General features: G+C 45.2%; 1 protein-coding gene across 11 annotated transcripts in view; it reads right to left on the reverse strand.

Annotated features, from left to right (window-relative positions):
• TRAPPC9 (trafficking protein particle complex subunit 9) overlaps nucleotides 1-19450 on the reverse strand; it is a 726907-nt gene that overhangs the window by 637222 nt on the left and 70235 nt on the right. For all 11 annotated transcript variants that reach the window (XM_045399285.2, XM_065519669.1, XM_073999513.1 and 8 more), the window contains one exon: nucleotides 4681-4897. In XM_045399285.2, the coding sequence (XP_045255220.1) occupies nucleotides 4681-4897 (217 nt within the window). The remainder of the gene's footprint in view (nucleotides 1-4680; nucleotides 4898-19450) is intronic.

Consider the following 19450-nt stretch of genomic DNA (forward strand, 5'->3'; position numbering starts at 1 on the left):
GACACAGACCTTACACTCTTCACAAAAATTAACTCAAAGCGGATCATAAACCCAAATGCAGAATGAGAAAATACAAACTTCCCAGAAGTTAACACGAGAGAAAATCTTGGTGACCTTAGGTATACTAATGACTCTTTGGATATAACACCCAAGGTATAACCCATCAAAGAAAGAATTGATAAGCCAGACTGCATTAAAATTTAAAACTTCTGCTCTGCAAAAGACATACCAAGAGAATGAGAAAATAAGACACAGACTGGGAAAAAATATTTGCAAAAGACACAACTGATAAAGGACTGTCATCCAAATCATACAAAAAACTCTTAAAGTCAACAGCAAGGAAACAAACAACCCAATTAAAAAGGAGGCAAAAGATCTGAACAGACATCTCACCAAAGAAGGTATCCAGATGGCAAATAAGTGTAAGAAAAATGCTGAATATCACATGTCATCAGGAAATTGCAAAGTAAAGCAACGACATACCACTACATACCTATTAGAATGGCCAAAATCTAACACTGACAACCCCAAATGCTGGCAAGGATGTGGAGCAACAGGAACTCTCATTCATTGCTGAAGGGGATGCAAAATGGTTCAGCCACTGTGGAAGACAGTTTGGCGGGTTCTTTCAAAAGTAAACATATTTTTACCATATCATCCAGGAACCATGCTCCTTGATATTTACCCAAATGAGCTGAAAACTTATGTCCACACAAAAACTTGCACACGAATGTTTATGGCTGCTTTACAATTGCCAAAACTTGCAAGCAACCAAGCTGTCAACCAAGATTCATTAGATGAATGTATAAATAACTGTGACATATTCTGATAGCAGAATATTATTCAGCACTGTAAAGAAATGAGCTATCAAGCTGAGAAAAGACATGAAGGAAACTTAAATGTATATTACTAAGAGAAAGAAGCCAATTTGAAAAGGCTGCATATTGTATGATTCCAACTATATGACATTCTGGGAAAGGCAAAACCATGGAGACAGTAAAAGGGTCAGTGGTCAGGGAGGGACGGATGAGAAGACAGAGCACGAAGGATTTTCAGGGCAGGGAAACTTCTCTGTATGATATCATAATGGTGGGTACTCGTCACTACACATTTGTCAAAACCCAGAGAATGTACACCACCAAGAGTGAACCCTAATGTAAACTATGAACTTTGGGTGATGATGATGTGTCAACATAGGTTCATCAATTGCAACAAATGTACCACCCTGGTATGGGGTGTTGACAGTGGGGAAGTCTGTGCGTCTGCAGGGGCAGGAGGTAAGTGGGTCATCAGCCTCAATTCACACATCCTCATGGTCCATCTAAAGGTGCCAATCATGAAACAAGGGCTGGGGAGACAGGTTCCATCCCATCCCTCCAGGGAACACAGAGGAAAAGGAAATTAGAGAAAGCGAGGGCAGGTAAAGAAAAACTGTTATAAACCTCATCTCAGAGTACACCTTATCCATCTTTGTGTATGACCTCGCCAAGTCTCCTCTATTCTGCACCCCGTCATGGTTTTTAGGGTTTCTTTAAACATGGGGCTTGACATCTGTCCGTGCTGGATGTGCTGATGATTGGACTCATACTGTTAGTGGAGTTCATTTTGAACTTGGATTTTATCCCTTGCTTTTGTCTTAGCTATTGGTGATGATCCTGAGTGCAAGAGGTCAAGAGCAGAGTTCAGGACCCTCTCCAGCAGGCCTTCTCTTCTGCAGGGACGTCTTGGTTCTTGCTTTATGCTGGACACCATTGACATGTTGAGGGTGAACACAAACTCCCTGGCAGATCTCAGCCATTTCACCCGAGCGCACAGCGCCACAGGCTTTTATCACTTGCCCAGAGCGGTCATGAGCACTCCGCCTGCCCCTGTGGCTCCAGAGAGGCAGGATCTCTTCGGCTCTAGAAACAAAAACCCACAAAAATTGGGGATTCATATGGAGAACTGGATGGGACTTGGGGGATTTTCAACCATGAACACATCTGCTTGCACGCAGGGCCTCAGCTTCTCCTGGCATAGCTTCAGGCCAGACCACAGCAGTCAAGAGCAGAAGTGCCCTCCCCAGACTGCAAAAGCTCTCCTCAGGTCTAGTTCTCTTCCCTGAAGAGAAATAAGAGGCTAAAGCGCTGCGTACACTCCATCCCCAGCCTCCCTTCACTCCCCTTCACTGCCCGCCTGACTCTCCTCCTGCTATATTACTCACTCAATCTGCGTTTTCTCTTCCAAACCCAGTGCCCTCCTTTTAAATGAGGCAGGAGGATCACTTCAGCCCAAGAGTTTGAGGCCAGCCTGCGCAGCATAGCGAGACCTCATCTCTAAAAAATAAAAATAAATAAATGATTTCCGATACCACAGTGTTCTCAGCCACAGATCTCGCAAAGTACAGCTGCCATGCCAAATCTGGCCACCATGTACTAATGTAAACACAGTTTCGTGGTTTACATGCTGTCCGTGGCTGCTTTCACACCACAACAGCAGGGTCGAGTCATTTCCGCAGACACTGTGTGGCCCATAAAGCCTGAAATATTTACTATCTGGTCCTTTACAGAGAACGTTCGCTGACCCCTGCTCGAAGCTACTCAGAATGCATCCTGAGAATCGGATTTGAGGTTCTATCAAATGTAAGTGTTGCCTTGGGAAGATGGTTGAACAGTAAGAAGTCTGGGGAGTGTGACTTAGGAGTGACTGTCACGGCAACCATAGACACGTAAGTTAGAAGCAGGTTCTGAAAGGACCTGAGAGCTCTGTGCAAACACCAGGAAGCTGTCACATGTGAGAGGCACCTGTTTATTTCCACTGTAGAGGGCAGAAACTGTCTCCTTTGCCATTGCATCACTCACCCAACACACCACATGGCATGGAGACCAGAGTATAATGAATTACCTGTTGAATCAAAGTACAAAAAAGTCCAATAGATACATCTTCAGATATTCTAGCAGGTGAAAGTAAGGAGAAATTCAATGTTGGGGAGAGCCCTATCAGAATTATCCAAAAGCAGAACTGGATTCATCATGAAGCCATGAGCACCTCCAGTCAGCAGAGGCCAGTGAAATGGATGCACATGACCACATTAAAAAGATGCTGAAGAGGCCGGGCGCTGTGGCTCATGCCTGTAATCCCAGCACTTTGGGAGGCCAAGGCAGGGAGTTCGAGGTTAGGAGTTCGAGACCATCCTGGCCAACATGGTAAAACCCCGTCTCTACCAAAAATACAAAAATTAGCTGGGCATGGTGGCGGGCGCCTGTAATCCCAGCTTCTCAGGAGACTGAGGCAGGAGAATCACTTGAACCTGGGAGGCGGAGGTTGCAGTGAGCCAAGATTGTGCCATTGCACTCCAGCCTGGGCAACGAGAGTGAAAGTCTGTCTCAGGAAAAAAAAAAAAAGGATGCTGAAGAACCCATTTTTGCCGTGATGGGAAATGAACCTAGATGACATCTCAGTTGTTTCCTGTTAGAAGCCTATACCTTCACTAGCTCTAGGCTTGAACCGAAGAAAAAGTGCTGTATGTTCCCTATCTAAAAGCAACCCCTCAAAAATGGTTTCTTTGATTTGTTTTTTGTTTTGTTTTGTTTTGAGACAAGGTCTTTCTCTGTCGCCCAGGCTGGAGTGCAGTTGCACGATCCCAGCTCATTGCAACCTCTCCCTCCCAGGTTCAAGCAATTCTCTTGCCTCTACCTCCTGAGTAGCTGAGACTACAAGCACGTGCCACCATACCCAGCTAATTTTTGTATTTTTTGGTAGAGACAGCGTTTCACCGTGTTGGCCAGGCTGGTCACAAACTCCTGACCTCAAGTGATCCGCCCGCCCTGGTCTCCCAAAGTGCTGGGGATTACGGGAGTGAGCCACCACACCTGGCCCCAAAAAATGTTTTTTCTCCTTCTAATCAGACTTTGTCTAATACTGGGCATTATCCTTGTACATATTTGTTATTAGATTGATTGATAGCTTTATTTTTAATACATATTACCCTGCATTAATATTTCACAATAAGAATGTACTGCTGCCGGGCGCGGTGGCTCACGCCTGTAATCCCAGCACTTTGGGAGGCCGAGGCGGGCGGATCACGAGGTCAGGAGATCGAGACCACGGTGAAATCCCGTCTCTACTAAAAATACAAAAAATTAGCCGGGCGCGGTTGTGGGCGCCTGTAGTCCCAGCTACTCGGGAGGCTGAGGCAGGAGAATGGCGTGAACCTGGGAGGCGGAGCTTGCAGTGAGCCGAGATCGCGCCACTGCACTCCAGCCTGGGCGACAGAGCGAGACTCCGTCTCAAAAAAAAAAAAAAAAGAATTTACTGCTGAATGCATAGCTCTGGTATACACATATACCCAAGGATATTTATTCTGGGTTCATTGATTTGTGCTAACCTAACTAAATCTCATGAGTAAAATTCATTAGGTATTTCCAGTGTTTGATTGATGATGACACACCACGCCAATGAACTCAAGGGCAAGAAACGACTCCCACTGATAAAGATTCAAGAATCCGAGCCCCAAGGCAAAGCACCAGTACTTTTTCCTATAATCTGATTAGAGTAGGCACCCAACTCCAGGGCAGGGATCTACTCATTCTGGAGCCACCAGCACCAACCACGATGTCTGCCACTCAGGGCAGGGGCTGAACAGCATGTGATCATCCGACAGAAAGCAACACCTCAGCACCAGCAAGGGGATTCCAGTACCTCTGCTGAAATCCTTGGGATCCAGCGACAGACTGTAGCCGGGGAGCGTTTCCAGGAGGAGTTTGTAGCAGGCTCTCCACCCAGGCTCTGCGATGCTCGGGGCCACGCACTGCATAGCGGCCACGCGCTTGAAGAACGCAGACTTGCGATGGAAGCCAATCAGCTCGTAGAGCTCGGAGAGGACGCTGTAGCGCTGAATTTTCTCCTCCTCAGAAAGCTGAAGCACAGAGAGAAAGTAAAAAGCTTTTGAAAGAAATGTATAAGTGAAAAAAAGAAGCACACATTAAAAATGTTTCTTCATAAAACAAAGACCTGAGGAGACATCAAGGAGAGGGAATGCCTGGTGAGCAGTGCAGGGCACAGGCCCCAGGGCAGCGCCGGGTGGCTTGAGACCTTCCCCAGCCATGGCTGCAGGTGCAGCCCGTCCTCCTGCTGATAAAGCCCGGATTCTCTGCTACAAAGGTACTTGCTACAAATCTGAGACCTCTACTTTAAGTTCCTTTACAAAAGAAAAGAAAAGGAACAAGAGTTCATCTACACAACCGGATTTTATCAAGGTCTTTCATCAAACACAAAAACTCTTAAAACACAAGAAGACACAGAACCATGTAACTGGGTAATGAATTGCTAATAATACCATTGAAATTAGACTTAAGACTTCAGGGTTTACAAAAAGTTTTCTTTCATCCAAGACCCAACTGAATCCTCCCAACAACCCTGTAGTGGAGCAATCAGAACTTCTGTTTCTTTCTTTCTTTTTTTTTTTTTTTTTGAGACAGAGTTTCACTCTGTCGCTCAGGCTGGAGTGCAGTGGTGCGACCTAGGCTCACTGCAACCTCTGCCTCCCAGGTTCAAGCGATTCTCCTGCCTCAGCCTCCTGTGTAGCTGAGATTACAGGCGCACACCCCCATGACTGGCTAATTTTTGTACTTTCAGTAGAGACGGGATTTCACCATGTTAACCAGGCTGGTCTCAAACTCCTGACCTCAAGTGATCTGCCGGCCTCAGCCTCCCAAAGTGCTGGGATTACAGGTGTGAGCCACCGTGCCCAGCCGACAACTTCTGTTTCTTCAGCACCTACTGTATGGCAGCAGACTTAAGGTACCTGATTAACTCAATACAACCATCCTGTGAGCTGGCATATAAGGACATTAACAGCTCAGGGACACATTAATCACTGGTGCAAAATCACACAGCCAAGAAGTATCAGGGACAAGACCTGACTCTGGGCCTGGGCCCTGGTCACCACACAGCTGCCTTCAGAGAAGAAGGCAGGCAGAGCCCACTCTGCTGCTCCAGGAGCATTGCTTAAGGAAGCACTTCTCTCCCTCCTCTGCCCTGGATGATGAATGTTTCCCTGATGTTTCTGTGAGTACAGAGCCTTAGCTTGAACACCCCTCCAACTTGGGCCTCCAAACCCTCCCTCCATCCCCTCTCCTCTGCATTCACTGCCATGGCCTCGCTGGGGCCCTCGTCAGTCCTCATCTGGAAGAGGAATTGGCATTGTCTTCGTACCACTTCTCCACCTTCCTTCGCCTGTCCATACACCCCTGCCAGACTAAGGCTCCTGAGACATGGCTCAGAGCCCATCACCCCAGCCACAGTTTGAGTGTTTGTGCCTCCCCAAAATTCACACGTTGAAAGCCTAGCCCCCAAGGTGATGGAATTAGGAGGTGCGGACTTTACAAAGTGATTGGGTCGGGGGGTGAAGCACTCACGAATGGAATTAGTGCCCTTATAAGAAGAGACCCTAAAGAGCTAGCTCACCTCTTCCACCATGTGAGAACACAGAGAAAAGATGGCGGTCTACGAACAAGCAAGTGGGCCCTCCCCAGACACCAAACCCGCTGGCACCTGATCATGGACTTCTAGCCTCCAGAACTGTGCACAGTACATTTCTATTGTTTATCAGCCACCCAGTCTGTGGCATTTTGTGACAGCAGCCTCATCGGACTAAGACAATCCCCATCTTGAAACCACTAGACCCCTCCAGGACTGTAAAACGGAGCCAAATGCCTTCACGGGCATGCCAGGCCCTCCTCAGTCAGGCCCAACCTGCTCTGGGAATTCGAGGCCCCACTGCCTACCTTTGACCTCACCAAACTGAACAACTTTAACTCATTTGTCTGCTCATTCCGTCAACACATATTTACTGGACCCCTACTCTGTGCCAGCCACTCTGTGGTAGGGGATACAGCGGTGAACAAAACAGGCTAAGACCCCTACCCTGGGGGCCTCCATGCTAATGACGGGCGAGTCCCCTGGCTTAGAATCAGTGGGGAGGACGACAATAAATCAATGAACAAAGAAACAAAAGAGCTGCTCTAAGTCCAGTGAAATACACTTTGACACAGAATCATGGGTGGAAGCGTATGAGGTGGAGTGCACCAGGTGACGCCGCCGGGGCGCACAGGCCCTCTGCTCCTGCGCTCCCTCCACAGCCACGTTTGACTCTCCCTTTGGAGCCTCGGTTCCAAGGCCACCCTCTGCAAGAAGCTCGTCCTCACACCCTTCAGCTGGAAGCTGCCACTTCTTTCCCTAAATTCTCCTAACCATGCTGGGCTCCATAATGTCCTTTCTGTGTCTCCCGTACTATTTATGTACATGTCACATCTCTGCCACCCCCACTTTTCCTAGAGTGAAAGCTCATGCCGACGCCGACGACATGTGAGAATCACCGTTGCTCCACCTGCTCACCAGCATATGAGGATATCAATCTTTTTTATTTTAGATGTTCTGGTGGCTTTAACTTCCATTTCCCTGAAAACTAATGATGTTGAACCTTTTTCATATGATTACTGGCTACTGGTATATCTTCCTTTGTGAAGTGCTTGTTCAAATCTTCTGACAGGTTTTAAAATTAGACCGTTTGTTTTATTACTGAGTCGTAGGAGTAATGTATATATTCTGAATGCAAGTCCTTAGTTATACATGTTTTGCAAATATTTCCTCCCAGTCTGTTGCCAATTTATTTTCCTAAGGGAGTCTTAATAAGCGAAAGCATTTCACTGTGATGTTGCTCAATTTATCAGTTTTCTCTTCTATAGTTAGTGCCCTTCTATGTCCTACTCTTAGACAACCTTTGCCCGAGGTCACAAGGATATCCTATGTTTTCATCTAGAAGTTGTTGTCTAGGTCTATGGTCCATGAATATTCAAATTTGAGTAGGACATGGCCTGTCCCTTTCCAGGAGTGCACAGTACAGCAGCAAACAGAGGCCCCGGCGCGGGAGGACAGCATCCAGGGAGGAGGTGGAGGTGGTCTGTAAAAAGGAGGCAGGGGTTGGCCGGGCACAGTGGCACACACCTGTAATCCCAGCACTTCGGGAGACCAAGGCAAGCAGATCACCTGACATTAGGAGTTCCAGACCAGCCTGACCAACATGGAGAAACCCTGTCTCTACTAAAAAATACAAAATTAACCAGGTGTGGTGGCGCATGCCTGTAATCCCAGCTACTTGGGAGGCTGAAGCAGGAGAATTGCTTGAACCCGGGAGGCGGAGGTTGCAGTGAGCAGAGATCGTGCCACTACACTCCAGCCTGGGCAACAAGAGTGAAACTCCGTGTCAAAAAAAAGAAGAAGAAGAAGAAGAAGAGGTGGGGGTACTTAACGCCTTTATCACAAATCTGGAAATGCCCAGACCTTCAGCTGCACCACTTTGTGCCAAACATGATAAAAGATGTTGGGGAAGAGAAGACAAATACTTATCTTAGCCAGTGCCCTTAAAGAGGCCAACATCTAAAACAAAGGTGACAGCCGGGAGGGTCACATGCCTTGGCCTCCAATGCGTTAGAACTCCCATTGATTCTCTCTAAGATGAAAGGTTGTGATACTATGATCAGTAATATATTATTTCATTCCTCTTATCATTTCAGTGTAATAAGAAATCAAATAATAAACACTATATTGCAAATGGAATTGACATCACTTCAAAGCCCTAAAACGGTTCCTTAATGGGAAAAGCTCAAGTGCAACTGCTTTTGGGCACTAGGCAGACACTTGACTAAGAAGCTGTGAGCCCAGGGAGCCTTGGGACAAAGCCATGTTTGGTCAACACAGGCACCTATGGCACAAGGAGCCAGGGAGTACAAAACAGTCCCAGGCAAAGCTAGGCCAAGATCCTCAAGAAATCTTGAGATGAAATCCCCAAACTCATTTCCAACCTGCTGCTCTTTTAGGGAATATTAATCAGCACATCTTTGTTCTAATCTTTCTACAGGCTGCACAGTCACGAAGTCCGAGTTCAGGGCCCAGATGTTTATGTGAGGTTCCAACGGAAGTGGCTCCAAGACTCCTCAAGACAAGGAGGTTTACTCACAAGGCAGACTCTGGGGGATCCGAATATTATTTCACTACTCCATTTCCAAGTAGAAAGTAAGTTTAGACCTGCTTTATTCTGTTAACAAGAAATAAAGTGATAACATCAGAGGGAAACTCCAGACACAGGACTGTCTCTGGCAGGATGGAGAGGGAGGAATACAGCCTGGAGCTGTAAAGTCCTGAGTTCCAGGGCCACATCTGCATTAACCCTAAGAAATAGGGATCATCAAATCTAATTACAGTTGTTGAAAAGACTCAATAAAATAATGCGAACACTAAGCATAAGCCTAAAACTCTCGGTGAGTGTTCAAGAAACAGAACTATCACTGTTAGTTAATGCCTTTGAAACCACAGGTTCTAACCCCAAGTTAACCAGCCACAGATGCTCAGAAAATGCCTTAATCCTCATTAGCCTTCTCAAACGTGGGCACTTGCAGTGACTAGAAGAACAAGGCGTGACAGATGCGTAGGGGCAGCCTGGTGGCAGCACTCAAGTAAGTGATGACCGTGGAAGAATGCAGGATGGGAAACAGTGGGCTCCACACAGTCCCAGGTTTGGAAAAAACACTCTGCTTCTCTCACCAGCTATTTCCAGCCATAATTACCCGGAGAGAAAAGACGTCTTCAAAATCATACAAACTTTCCATTTAGTTCTATCAAAAAAGTTTGGAAAAAACCTAACTTACTTTCTTACATCCCAGAATAGGAATATGAGGCATGCACCAAGGATTTTCCTTTAAAAAACATCTGCCTAAAGTAATTGGATCCATTTTCAGTTTTAATCATTCAAAGGTAAGAAAGAAAACAAAACAAAAACTTCAATAAGACCCTATCCATCAAAAATTAATGAAGTAGTAGAGGAGATAGGCCCATAAAGAATCACAGTATTGGGGCCAGGCAATGTGGCTCATGCCTGTAATCTCAGTACTTTGGGAGGCTGAGGCAGGCGGATCACCTGAGGTCAGGAGTTCAAGACCAGCCTGGCCAACACAGTGAAACCCCATCTCAACTAAAAATACAAAAATTAGCCAGGAGTGATGGTGGGTGCCTACAGTCCCAGCTACTCGGGAGGCTGAGGCAGGAGAATCACTTGAACCCGGGAGGTAGAAGTTGCAGTGAGCTAAGATCGCGCCACTGTACTCCAGCACAAGAGCGAGGCTCCATCTCAAAAAAAAAAAGAATCACAGTGTTGGGAAGAAGATGGACAGAGAGATGGCTGAAACAGGGATGCTGTGCCCTATGCCTTGGACAGGTACCTGGAAGGTTCCTAGACTACCAGGTGTACCCACCACGTGCTAGAGGAAGGATACTTTGTAAACAGTCAGTGCCCTTGGTAAATGCACCATCCAAAAGAGATGGCCAAGCAAAGGCCACACTTGACCCCTGATCACCCTAGTTCCAGCCTTTGATTCACTCTTGGATAACCTGAAAAACCCACTCCTTCAAGAAATACTTCAAGAAAGGCTTCAAGAAATACTGCCTACTTTTACTATCTTTGGGTTTAGTGAGCGAGCGTGTTCATGTGTACTTTAAAGATGATTTGAACTCTGACTACAGCTTTTCTCCACATTCATCTTTCCATGCCAGATTTTTTTTTTTTTTTTTTTTTTTTGAGACAGAGTTTCACTCTTCTTGCCCAAGCTGGAGTGTAATGGCATGATCTCGGCTCACTGCAACCTCCGCCTCCCAGGTTCAAGCAATTCTCCTGCCTCAGCCTCCTGAGTAGCTGGGATTACAGGTGCCTGATACCACACCTGGCTAATTTTTGTATTTTTAGTAGAAGAGGGGTTTTGGCATGTTGGCTAACCTGGTCTCAAACTCCTGACCTCAGGTGATCTGCCCGCCTTAGCCTCCCAAAGTGCTGGGATTACAGGTGTGAGTCACCACATCCGGCCAAGTTCTGAGTTTCTCTAAGTCTGTTCTCCATAAAATCTAGTCCCTCCAATGACAACTCATGGAGCCTGAAATTAAAAACCAATTAAATAAGACCATACACAGCTAAAACGTCACCCACCCCCATCACTGCTTTCCTAAACTCCTCTCCTGCCTGTCCAAAATAGACTAATGCCTTCAGCACTACACTCACAAAACACTGCAGATCTGTCTCCTCAAACAGAAAGAGCTCTCTGCAGAAGGAGACCATTCGTATTCCCCTCTGAATTCCCAGCACATCGTGGTGGCAACAGATATGATTGTCATTATAGTTTCTTTCCTATAAAAACACTTTGGGCCAGCCTGGCCAACATGGTGAAACCCCGTCTCTACTAAAAATACAAAAATTAGACAGACACAGTGGAGCGTGCCTATAATCCCAGCTACTTGGGAAGTTGAGGCAGGTGAATCACTTGAACCCAGGGGGCAGAGGTTGCAGTGAGCCACAATCATGCCACTGCACTTGAGCATGAGTGACAGAGCAAGACTCCATCTCAAAAAAAAAAAAAAACAAATACTTTGGGATACTTAAATGAGACCTTGGGAGAGAGACAAAAGTAGTATGTTTGGGGTCTAACATCTCTATCCAGAGCTTCCATGAACCGTTTTTATATTTTCTGTTCACTGATTCATTCAGAACATAGCTTCTCACTCCAGAAGGATTTCTGTTTTTCTGCCAGGAGTTTGTGGTCACTCTTATGCCAGGACAACTTTAAAATAAACCCTCTTTGGATTGGTTTTATTTCCTTCCGTAATGCTTAATACTGAGCGTCAACTTGATGGAATTGAAGGATGCAAAGTATTGATTCTGAGTGTGTCTGTGAGGGTGCTGCCAACGGAGATTAACATTTGAGTCAGTGGGCTAGGAAAGGCAGACCCACCCTTCATCTGCTGCCAGCACACTTAAGAATATAAGAAGACAGAAAAATATGAAAAGACGAGATTGGCCCAGCCTCCCAGCCTACATCTTTCTCCCATGCTAGATGCTTTCCCCCCTAGAACATCGGACTCCCAGTTCTTCAGTTTTGGGACTGGGACTGGCTCTCCTCGCTCCTCAGCTTGCAGACGGCCTATTGTGGAAGCTTATAATCACGTGAGTTAATACTTAATAAGCTCCCCCTTATATACATATATATCCTATCAGTCCTGTCCCTCTAGAGAACCCTAACACACCTTCCAACAAGATCAAGTTTCCTTATCTTCTTACTTTAAGGACTGAGATACTTTCTATTTCATTCTTTTACTAAGCGTGTCGTTTGGGGGATCTTGGCTTTACACATGGGTCTGCCATCCAGCTCCCAAGTCTGGGCAGGTCTAAGGTTTATTTCCTATCCTCCTATGTGAGCACTGAAAGCTGTTACCACAGGTAGGCAGAGCATTCTCTGCCTTCCAAGGCCCACTGACTTTCAGAATTCCTGCTTTTGGGAAAAGGATTTCCTTTTCCTTCTTAACAATGAGCTATGCATTTTGAAAGATGCTAGGGATGGGAATGGTGGGATTTTTATCTCTTCATCAGAATTTTAAGGAACTTGTGCTGAGAGTTTTTGGACCACTACATTGCCAAAACAAAAATCACTAGGTATTTTCCAAACTTAAATATTATTTGAAATTTTTCTTTTCTTTTTAACTATTAACATACTTCTTTTTTTTTTCCATTAAAAAACATTGCTCAGTCCATGGCCCAGCCTGGTGTTCGGGGCCACAGGGCCTGCCCAGTGCTGGATTTTATCAGGGCGGCATGGTGCTGAGGTCCGAGGCAGGCCTGGCACTCACGTTGCTCTCCTTTCCCTGGTGGAGGTCGTCTCCCTCCATGCTGTGCTGCCTGGGGCCGGAGGAGGCTGACTTCGGTGGTGCAAGGCTGTCCTTCCCATCCTCTTGCATGCACCTTTTCTTATTTATGTGCGAGCCCTGGGTGTAGCTGTGGTCTCCTGTCTGGTTTCCTGGGTGTGGCTGTGGTCTCCTGCCTGGTTTCCTGGGTGTGGCTGTGGTCTCCTGCCTGGTTTCCTGGGTGTGGCTGTGGTCTCCTGCCTGGCTTCCTGGCTCCTGTGAAGGTGTGTGTGTGGATGGTTGTCAGGTTGTTTCTTCAGGTGGGCAAGTGCCAAAAGGTCCTACTCTGCCATCCTGCTCACATCACACCTCCCCTAAGAGAATTAATATCAGCCCCAAATCTTCACATTATACATGACACATTTAAGGTGAAACACATACAGGAAAGAAATACTAGAATAAATCACTTGTCCCCATATATTGTTTGCTTTATAAAAGAAGTATTTATTGTAATTAAATTGGTATAAAAAGAAAAAAGTAAGCCACCAACTAAAATGAAGCCTTGAAGGGACATACAAAATTAAGAAAGGGGGCCAGGCGCGGTAGCTCACGCCTGTAATCCCAGCACTTTGGGAGGCCAAGGCGGACAGATCACGAGGTCAGGAGATTGAGACCATCCTGGTTAACACGGTGAAACGCCGTCTCTACTAAAAACACAAAAAATTAGCCGGGCGTGGTGGCGGGCGCCTGTAGTCCCAGCTACTTGGGAGGCTGAGGCAGGAGAATAGCGTGAACCCAGGAGGCAGAGCTTGCAGTGAGCCGAGATCACGCCACTGCACTCCAGCCTGGTGACAGGGCGAGACTCTGTCTCAAAAAAAAAAAAAAAAGAAAAGAAAAGAAAAGAAAGGGATGAAGCCAAAAAATGAGAAGACAATCTATAAGCTTAATAAAACCTATATCCTACGGATGAAATTACTGATTCCTAGAACACCTAATCTAAACATGACAGTAACATAAGATGCCTTTCTTATTAGGAAATGGCCAAGATAAAAAATAATCAATTAAAACAAAAAAATTAAATTCTAAGTTTTGCCTGCCAACTAAATTTGTCTCCTTCCTGGAAAAAAGGAAGATTTGCTGGTTCTTTATTGTAGGTATCTCATGTTCATGGATTGGAAGACCATATTGTTAAGATGGCAAAATACCTCAAATTGATCCACAGACTCAATGCAACCTCTATCAAAATCCCAGCTGGCTTCTTTGGAGAAATTGACAAGCTTATGCCAAAATTCACATAGAAGTACAAGGGACCCAGAATAGCCAGAACAATCTTCAAAAAGAACGAAGTTGGAGGAGACACACTTCCCAACTTCAAAACTTACTACAAAGCTATAATAACCAAGATAGTGTGGTACTGGCATAAGTACCACATAAGATCAATGGAATAGAATTAAGAGTCCAGAAAAAAAAAAAGAATTACAATCAACTAATTTTCCACAAGAGTGCCAATGGGGAAAGAATTGTCTTTACAACAAATGCTGCTGGGACAACTGGATATTCATATATAAATGAATAAAGTTAGCCCAGGAGTGGTGGCTCAGACGTGTAATCCCAGCACTTTGGGAGGCCGGGTGGATGGATTGTCTGAGGTCGGGAGTTCAAGATCAGCCCGGCCAACCCAGTGAAACCCATCTCTACTAAACATAGAAAAAAAGTAGCCGGGTGTGGTGGCGGGCGCCTGTAATCCCAGCTACTCAGGAGGCTGAGGCAGGAGAATCACTTGAACCCGGGAGGCGGGGGCTGCAGTAAGCCAAGATCGCACCATTGCACTCCAGCCTGGGTGACAAAGAGAGACTTCATCTCAAAAAAAAAAAAAAAAAAAAAAAAAGAATGAAAAGAATAAAGTTGGACCCTCTAACTCACATGATGAACAAAAATTAACTCAAAATGGGTCACAGACCTAAATGTAAAAACTAACCCTATAAAGTTCCTAAAAGAAAACAATAAATCTTCATTATCTTGGGTTAGCAATTTTTTTAAATATATAACACCAAAGACACATGATGAAAAAATAAATAAATTAGACTTCACCAAAATTAGAAACTTTTGTGCTGCCAAGGACACCATCAAGAAAGTGAAATGGGGCGAGCATGGTAGTTCATGCCTGAAATCCTAGCAATCTGGGAGGCCGAGGCAGATGGATCACTTGAGGCCAGGAGTTCAAGACCAGCCTGGCCAACATGATAAAACCCTCTTACTAAAAATACAAAAATGAGCTGTGTGTGGTGGTGTATGCCTGTAAACCCAGCTACTTGGGAGGCTGAGGCAGGGGAATTGCTTGAACCCGGGAGGCGGAGGTTGCAGTGAGCCGAGATTATGCCACTGCACTCCAGACTGGGCAACAGAGCAAGACTCTGTCTCAAAAAAAAAAAAAAAAACAACTTGACAAAGTTTGAATGGATATACATGTGGCCAGGGAAATGTGAATCAAAACCAAAATGAGACATCACTTCATGCCCACTAGAATGGCTCTCATCAAAAGATGGACAATAACAAGTGTTGATGAGGATATGGAGAAACTAGAACCTTCAGACATTGCTGGTAGAAATGTAAAATGGCACAGCTGCTTTGGAAAAGTTTGACATTTCCTCAAAAAGTTAAACCCAGCAATTTCACTCCGAAGTATATACCCAAGAGAACTGAAAATACGTGTTCCCACAAACACTTGTACATTCCCACAAAACTTTTTTCCCACAAAATACATGAGTGTTCATTGCAGCATTATTCTTAATAGCCAAAGAGTGGAAACAACCTAATGTCCATCAACCAACGCATGGATAAATAAAACATTTATCTCCACACAGCGGATACTACGTGACCATAGAAGGAATGAAGGACTGATACGTGCTACAACACGGATGAGCCATGAAAACATGACGCTAAGTGAGTAATCTAGACACAGAAGGACAAACATTGCTCTTGTCGCCCAGACTGGAGTGCAGTGGCACGATCTTGGCTCACTGCAACCTGGCCTCCCAAGTTCAAGCAATTATCCTGCCTCAGCCTCCCAAGTAGCTGGGATTACAGGCATGCGCTACCATGCCCGGTTAATTCTATATTTTTAGTAGAGACGGGGTTTCTACATGTTGGTCAGGCTGGTCTCAAACTCCTAACCTCAGGTGATCTGTCCGCCTCGGCCTCCCAAAGTGCTGGTATTACAGGCATGAGCCACCGCACCTGGCTAACACTGCCCTTTTAGGTGAAGGGCATGTAAGTGTTCACTGGACTACTCCTGCAGCTTTTCTGAAGGTTTGAAGTCTTTCCAAGTAAAAATAAAGTATATTATACATTACAAATATAAAATAATAAAAGCAATCCCTTATGGGGAGGTTTTACGGATTAAATGCAGACACGGGTGTGCACACCCACCAATAGGTCACTGCTGTCACGGCTGCTCAGGCAAGTGGTGCTGACGCTGGTGAGTGCCACAGGATGGAGCATGAGTCCTAGCTAACTCCACTTCATGCATCCGACAAACATTAATAAGTGCCTGGTCTATGACAAGTATTTTGCTTCGCACAGTGGCTAAAAAAATTAATAAGATACAGTCCCCACTCTAGAATCTGCATGCATTACCAAACTTTCCTATTAAAAGTGTATCACTTTAATATTCAGCTCAGCTCTAAGGTAACCCCTAAGGTAAAGAGCTTAGAATTTCTAAAACCAGTGAGTGTCTGTAATACGCTCTGTTTATGCATTTATTTACATTCTGCCTCATTCTAAAAAAGGATCTAAAATCAAATTTTTAAACACATACAATTTAACAACAATAACCAAAAAAAAAAAAAAAAAAAGATAAAAATCAGTCTAAAGAGAAAATGAGAATTCTAGTTAAAGGAAACCAGGGGAAGGTTAAATCACAAAAACGTCTGCCATGAAGTAGGTGTAATTATTAAGGGTAAGCTAGAGACTCAGCTCTAAGGCTCCTAACAGCTAAAGCAAAAAAATAAAGATGAAGGCCGGGCGTGGTGGCTCATGCCTGTAATGCCAGCATTTTGGGAGGCCAAGTCAAGTGAATCATTTGAGGTTGGGGGTTCAAGACCAGCCTTCATCATGGCCAACATGATGAAACCCCATTTGTATTAAAAATACAAAAATTATCCAGGCAGTAGTGGTGGGTGCCAGTAACCCCAGCTACCTGTGAGGCTGAGGTAGGAGAATTGCTTGAGCCTGGGAGGCAGAAGTTGCGGTGAGACGAGATCCGGCCACTGCACTCCAGTCTGGGGAAGAAAGTGAGACCCTGTCTCTAAATAAATAAATAAAAAGGGATAAATATCAACGCCCATGAAATAAGTATTTGCACCAACTGCAGGCATGTCCCCATGCGGGAAGCTGTGAAGCACCATTCTCATCCTGGAGCACCATTCTCAATGCCTTCCTGGGTTAAACAGAACAACCCACAGCACAGATATGGGACTCATTCTCCAGGCTCTGGCTTTTCCTTTATTTCAGTCCTCTCCCTCTTTCACCACTTTCTGGGCTTCGAATGGAGATCTGAAACTCCAACCTAAGGACTGGGTCAAAGATTCCCACCGCTTTGCAGGCAGCTGCCATCCACAGCCCAGCAGGGCATCAGAGGCCCACCTGGCTTGCTCCTATCTCTGCAGCTTTGACTACTCACTCAAGAGAGATTTCCTTACATGCCTCTTTCTCTCTTCTAAAGACAAGGTGCTATACACCAGACTCTTGTTCATTCAGAAATGTCTCAGTTCCCTCTCTCTCCTTTTCTATCTCTAATAAGGAACTTGACTTTCCTCCTTCCCCATCCAACAGCTTCTTTGTGAGAACTATGAATTCCTCACAAACCATCTCTGAAAGCCACGCACCCTGCTGGCTAGACTGAACTGTTTCAGTCATAGCTAAGCTGCATTCCTACTACTTTCCCCCTTCTAGCTTAAAAAGCCTTTCCTAAATCTCCCCGTGCCTCTGATTTTCAGCTTAAATTGACATAAAGTTCTGAGGTTGCAATTATTATGTGCATAGCTAGCGGGCTTTTCCTGGGTTTCCTTAGCAACAGCTTCATTAAGGAACTGCATCAAAAATTTTAAAGAGGCTATTCTTACATCTGAACAGAGTAGCCTGCATAAAATTTGAATGGCTTTGAAGAGAAAATTAACCAGGAACAAAGAGGTGGCAGGTCTTAGTCAGCAGTATCATAAGCCAAAATGTTTTCAAATGGCTCAAAATCATTCCTGAATATTTGGTTTGTGGGAGGCAAAGGGTGTTAGATTCAGTGTGCATTAATCCTAGAGTATGTTCTCTAATCTGGTAAAGTCAGATTATTTTCTAGTTTTTCAAACAATTCCTTACTACCACTTTCTCTTACTGTCACTTGCCATTTTTGACTAATTAAGAATTAAGAAAGTGACCCAGGCGCGGTGGCTCACGCCTGTAATCCCAGCGCTCTGGGAGGCTGAGGCAGGTGGATCACCTGAGGTCGGGAGTTCAAGACCAGCCTGACCAACATGGAAAAACCCCGTCTCTACTAAAAATACAAAATTAGCCAGGTGTGGTGGCGGATGCCTGTAATCCCAGCTACTCGGGAGGCTGAGGCAGGAGAATCACTTGAACCCAGGAGGCGGAGGTTGCAGTGAGCCGAGATTTTGCCATTGCACTCCAGCCTGGGCAACAACAGCGAAACTCCGTCTCAAAAAAAAAAAAAAAGAATTAAGGAAGTGAGTCAGGCATGGTGGCTCACGCCTGTAATCCCAGCACTTTGACAGGCTGAGGCGGGCGGATTTAGGTCAGGAGTTTGAGACCAGCCTGGCCAACATGGTGAAACTCCATCTCTACCAAAAATACAAAAATTAGCTGGTGTGATGAGGGCACTTGTAATCCCAGCTACTTGGGAGGCTGAGGGAGGAGAATCGCCTGAACCCAAGAGGCAGAGGTTGCAGTGAGCCAAGATCACACCACTGCACTCCAGCCTGGGCTAAAAGAGCGAAACTCTGTCTTAAAAAAGAAAAGAATTAAGAATTAAGAAAGTGAATTTCAACCATTTGGGTAGTTTGGGGGAAACTACCTGATGTGGTACATAGAGCCTGGATTTTAGAACCCAAATGGTTTAAATACCAATGGTGGTATCTACAAGACAATCCTGGATACACGGCAAATTCCTCTCCTCAATTTCTCAACCTTAAAATGGAGTGTAATAAACTACTTTGCAAAGTTGTTGTGATGATTATGGCCAATATCTGAAAAGAATCTAGCTAAACGCATGCAACAAGCTGGCTGCTTAATCACTCGTATTATCAATGAGTTTCCGCTTATCCAATAATGGAGAGGCTCTGCTTTTTCATCCTTTCTGTGTGCCAACAGAGCTTATTTTACAGGATTAATACTGCAAGAGCAGGCCTGACTAGAAAATTCCCCAGGTCTACAAGGCAGAGCATGTTCTTTTCCTTGGATCAAATTTACAATTATCTATGTTTATGTTTATCTGCTCAGTACCCATTTCCCCCTCTAGACCTGAAGCTCAGTCAGTGCGAGACCACTGAACACTCAAGGCTAGCAGATGACTGACATAGCGCCGAGTGCCTGGCCTTTAGTGTGGAACATGTGAGTGAGGCCAGGAAAGAGAGAACCAGCACGCCTCCCAGAGGCCCTTCCCCTCTGAAATTATGGGCTGGCTTTGGACAAGCTGTACAACCTTTCCTTAGCCTGAGATTTCTCCTCTACAACCAAGAATAAC

The sequence above is a fragment of the Macaca fascicularis genome, chromosome 8, assembly GCF_037993035.2.
Source record: "Macaca fascicularis isolate 582-1 chromosome 8, T2T-MFA8v1.1".
Lineage (NCBI taxonomy): Eukaryota > Metazoa > Chordata > Mammalia > Primates > Cercopithecidae > Macaca > Macaca fascicularis.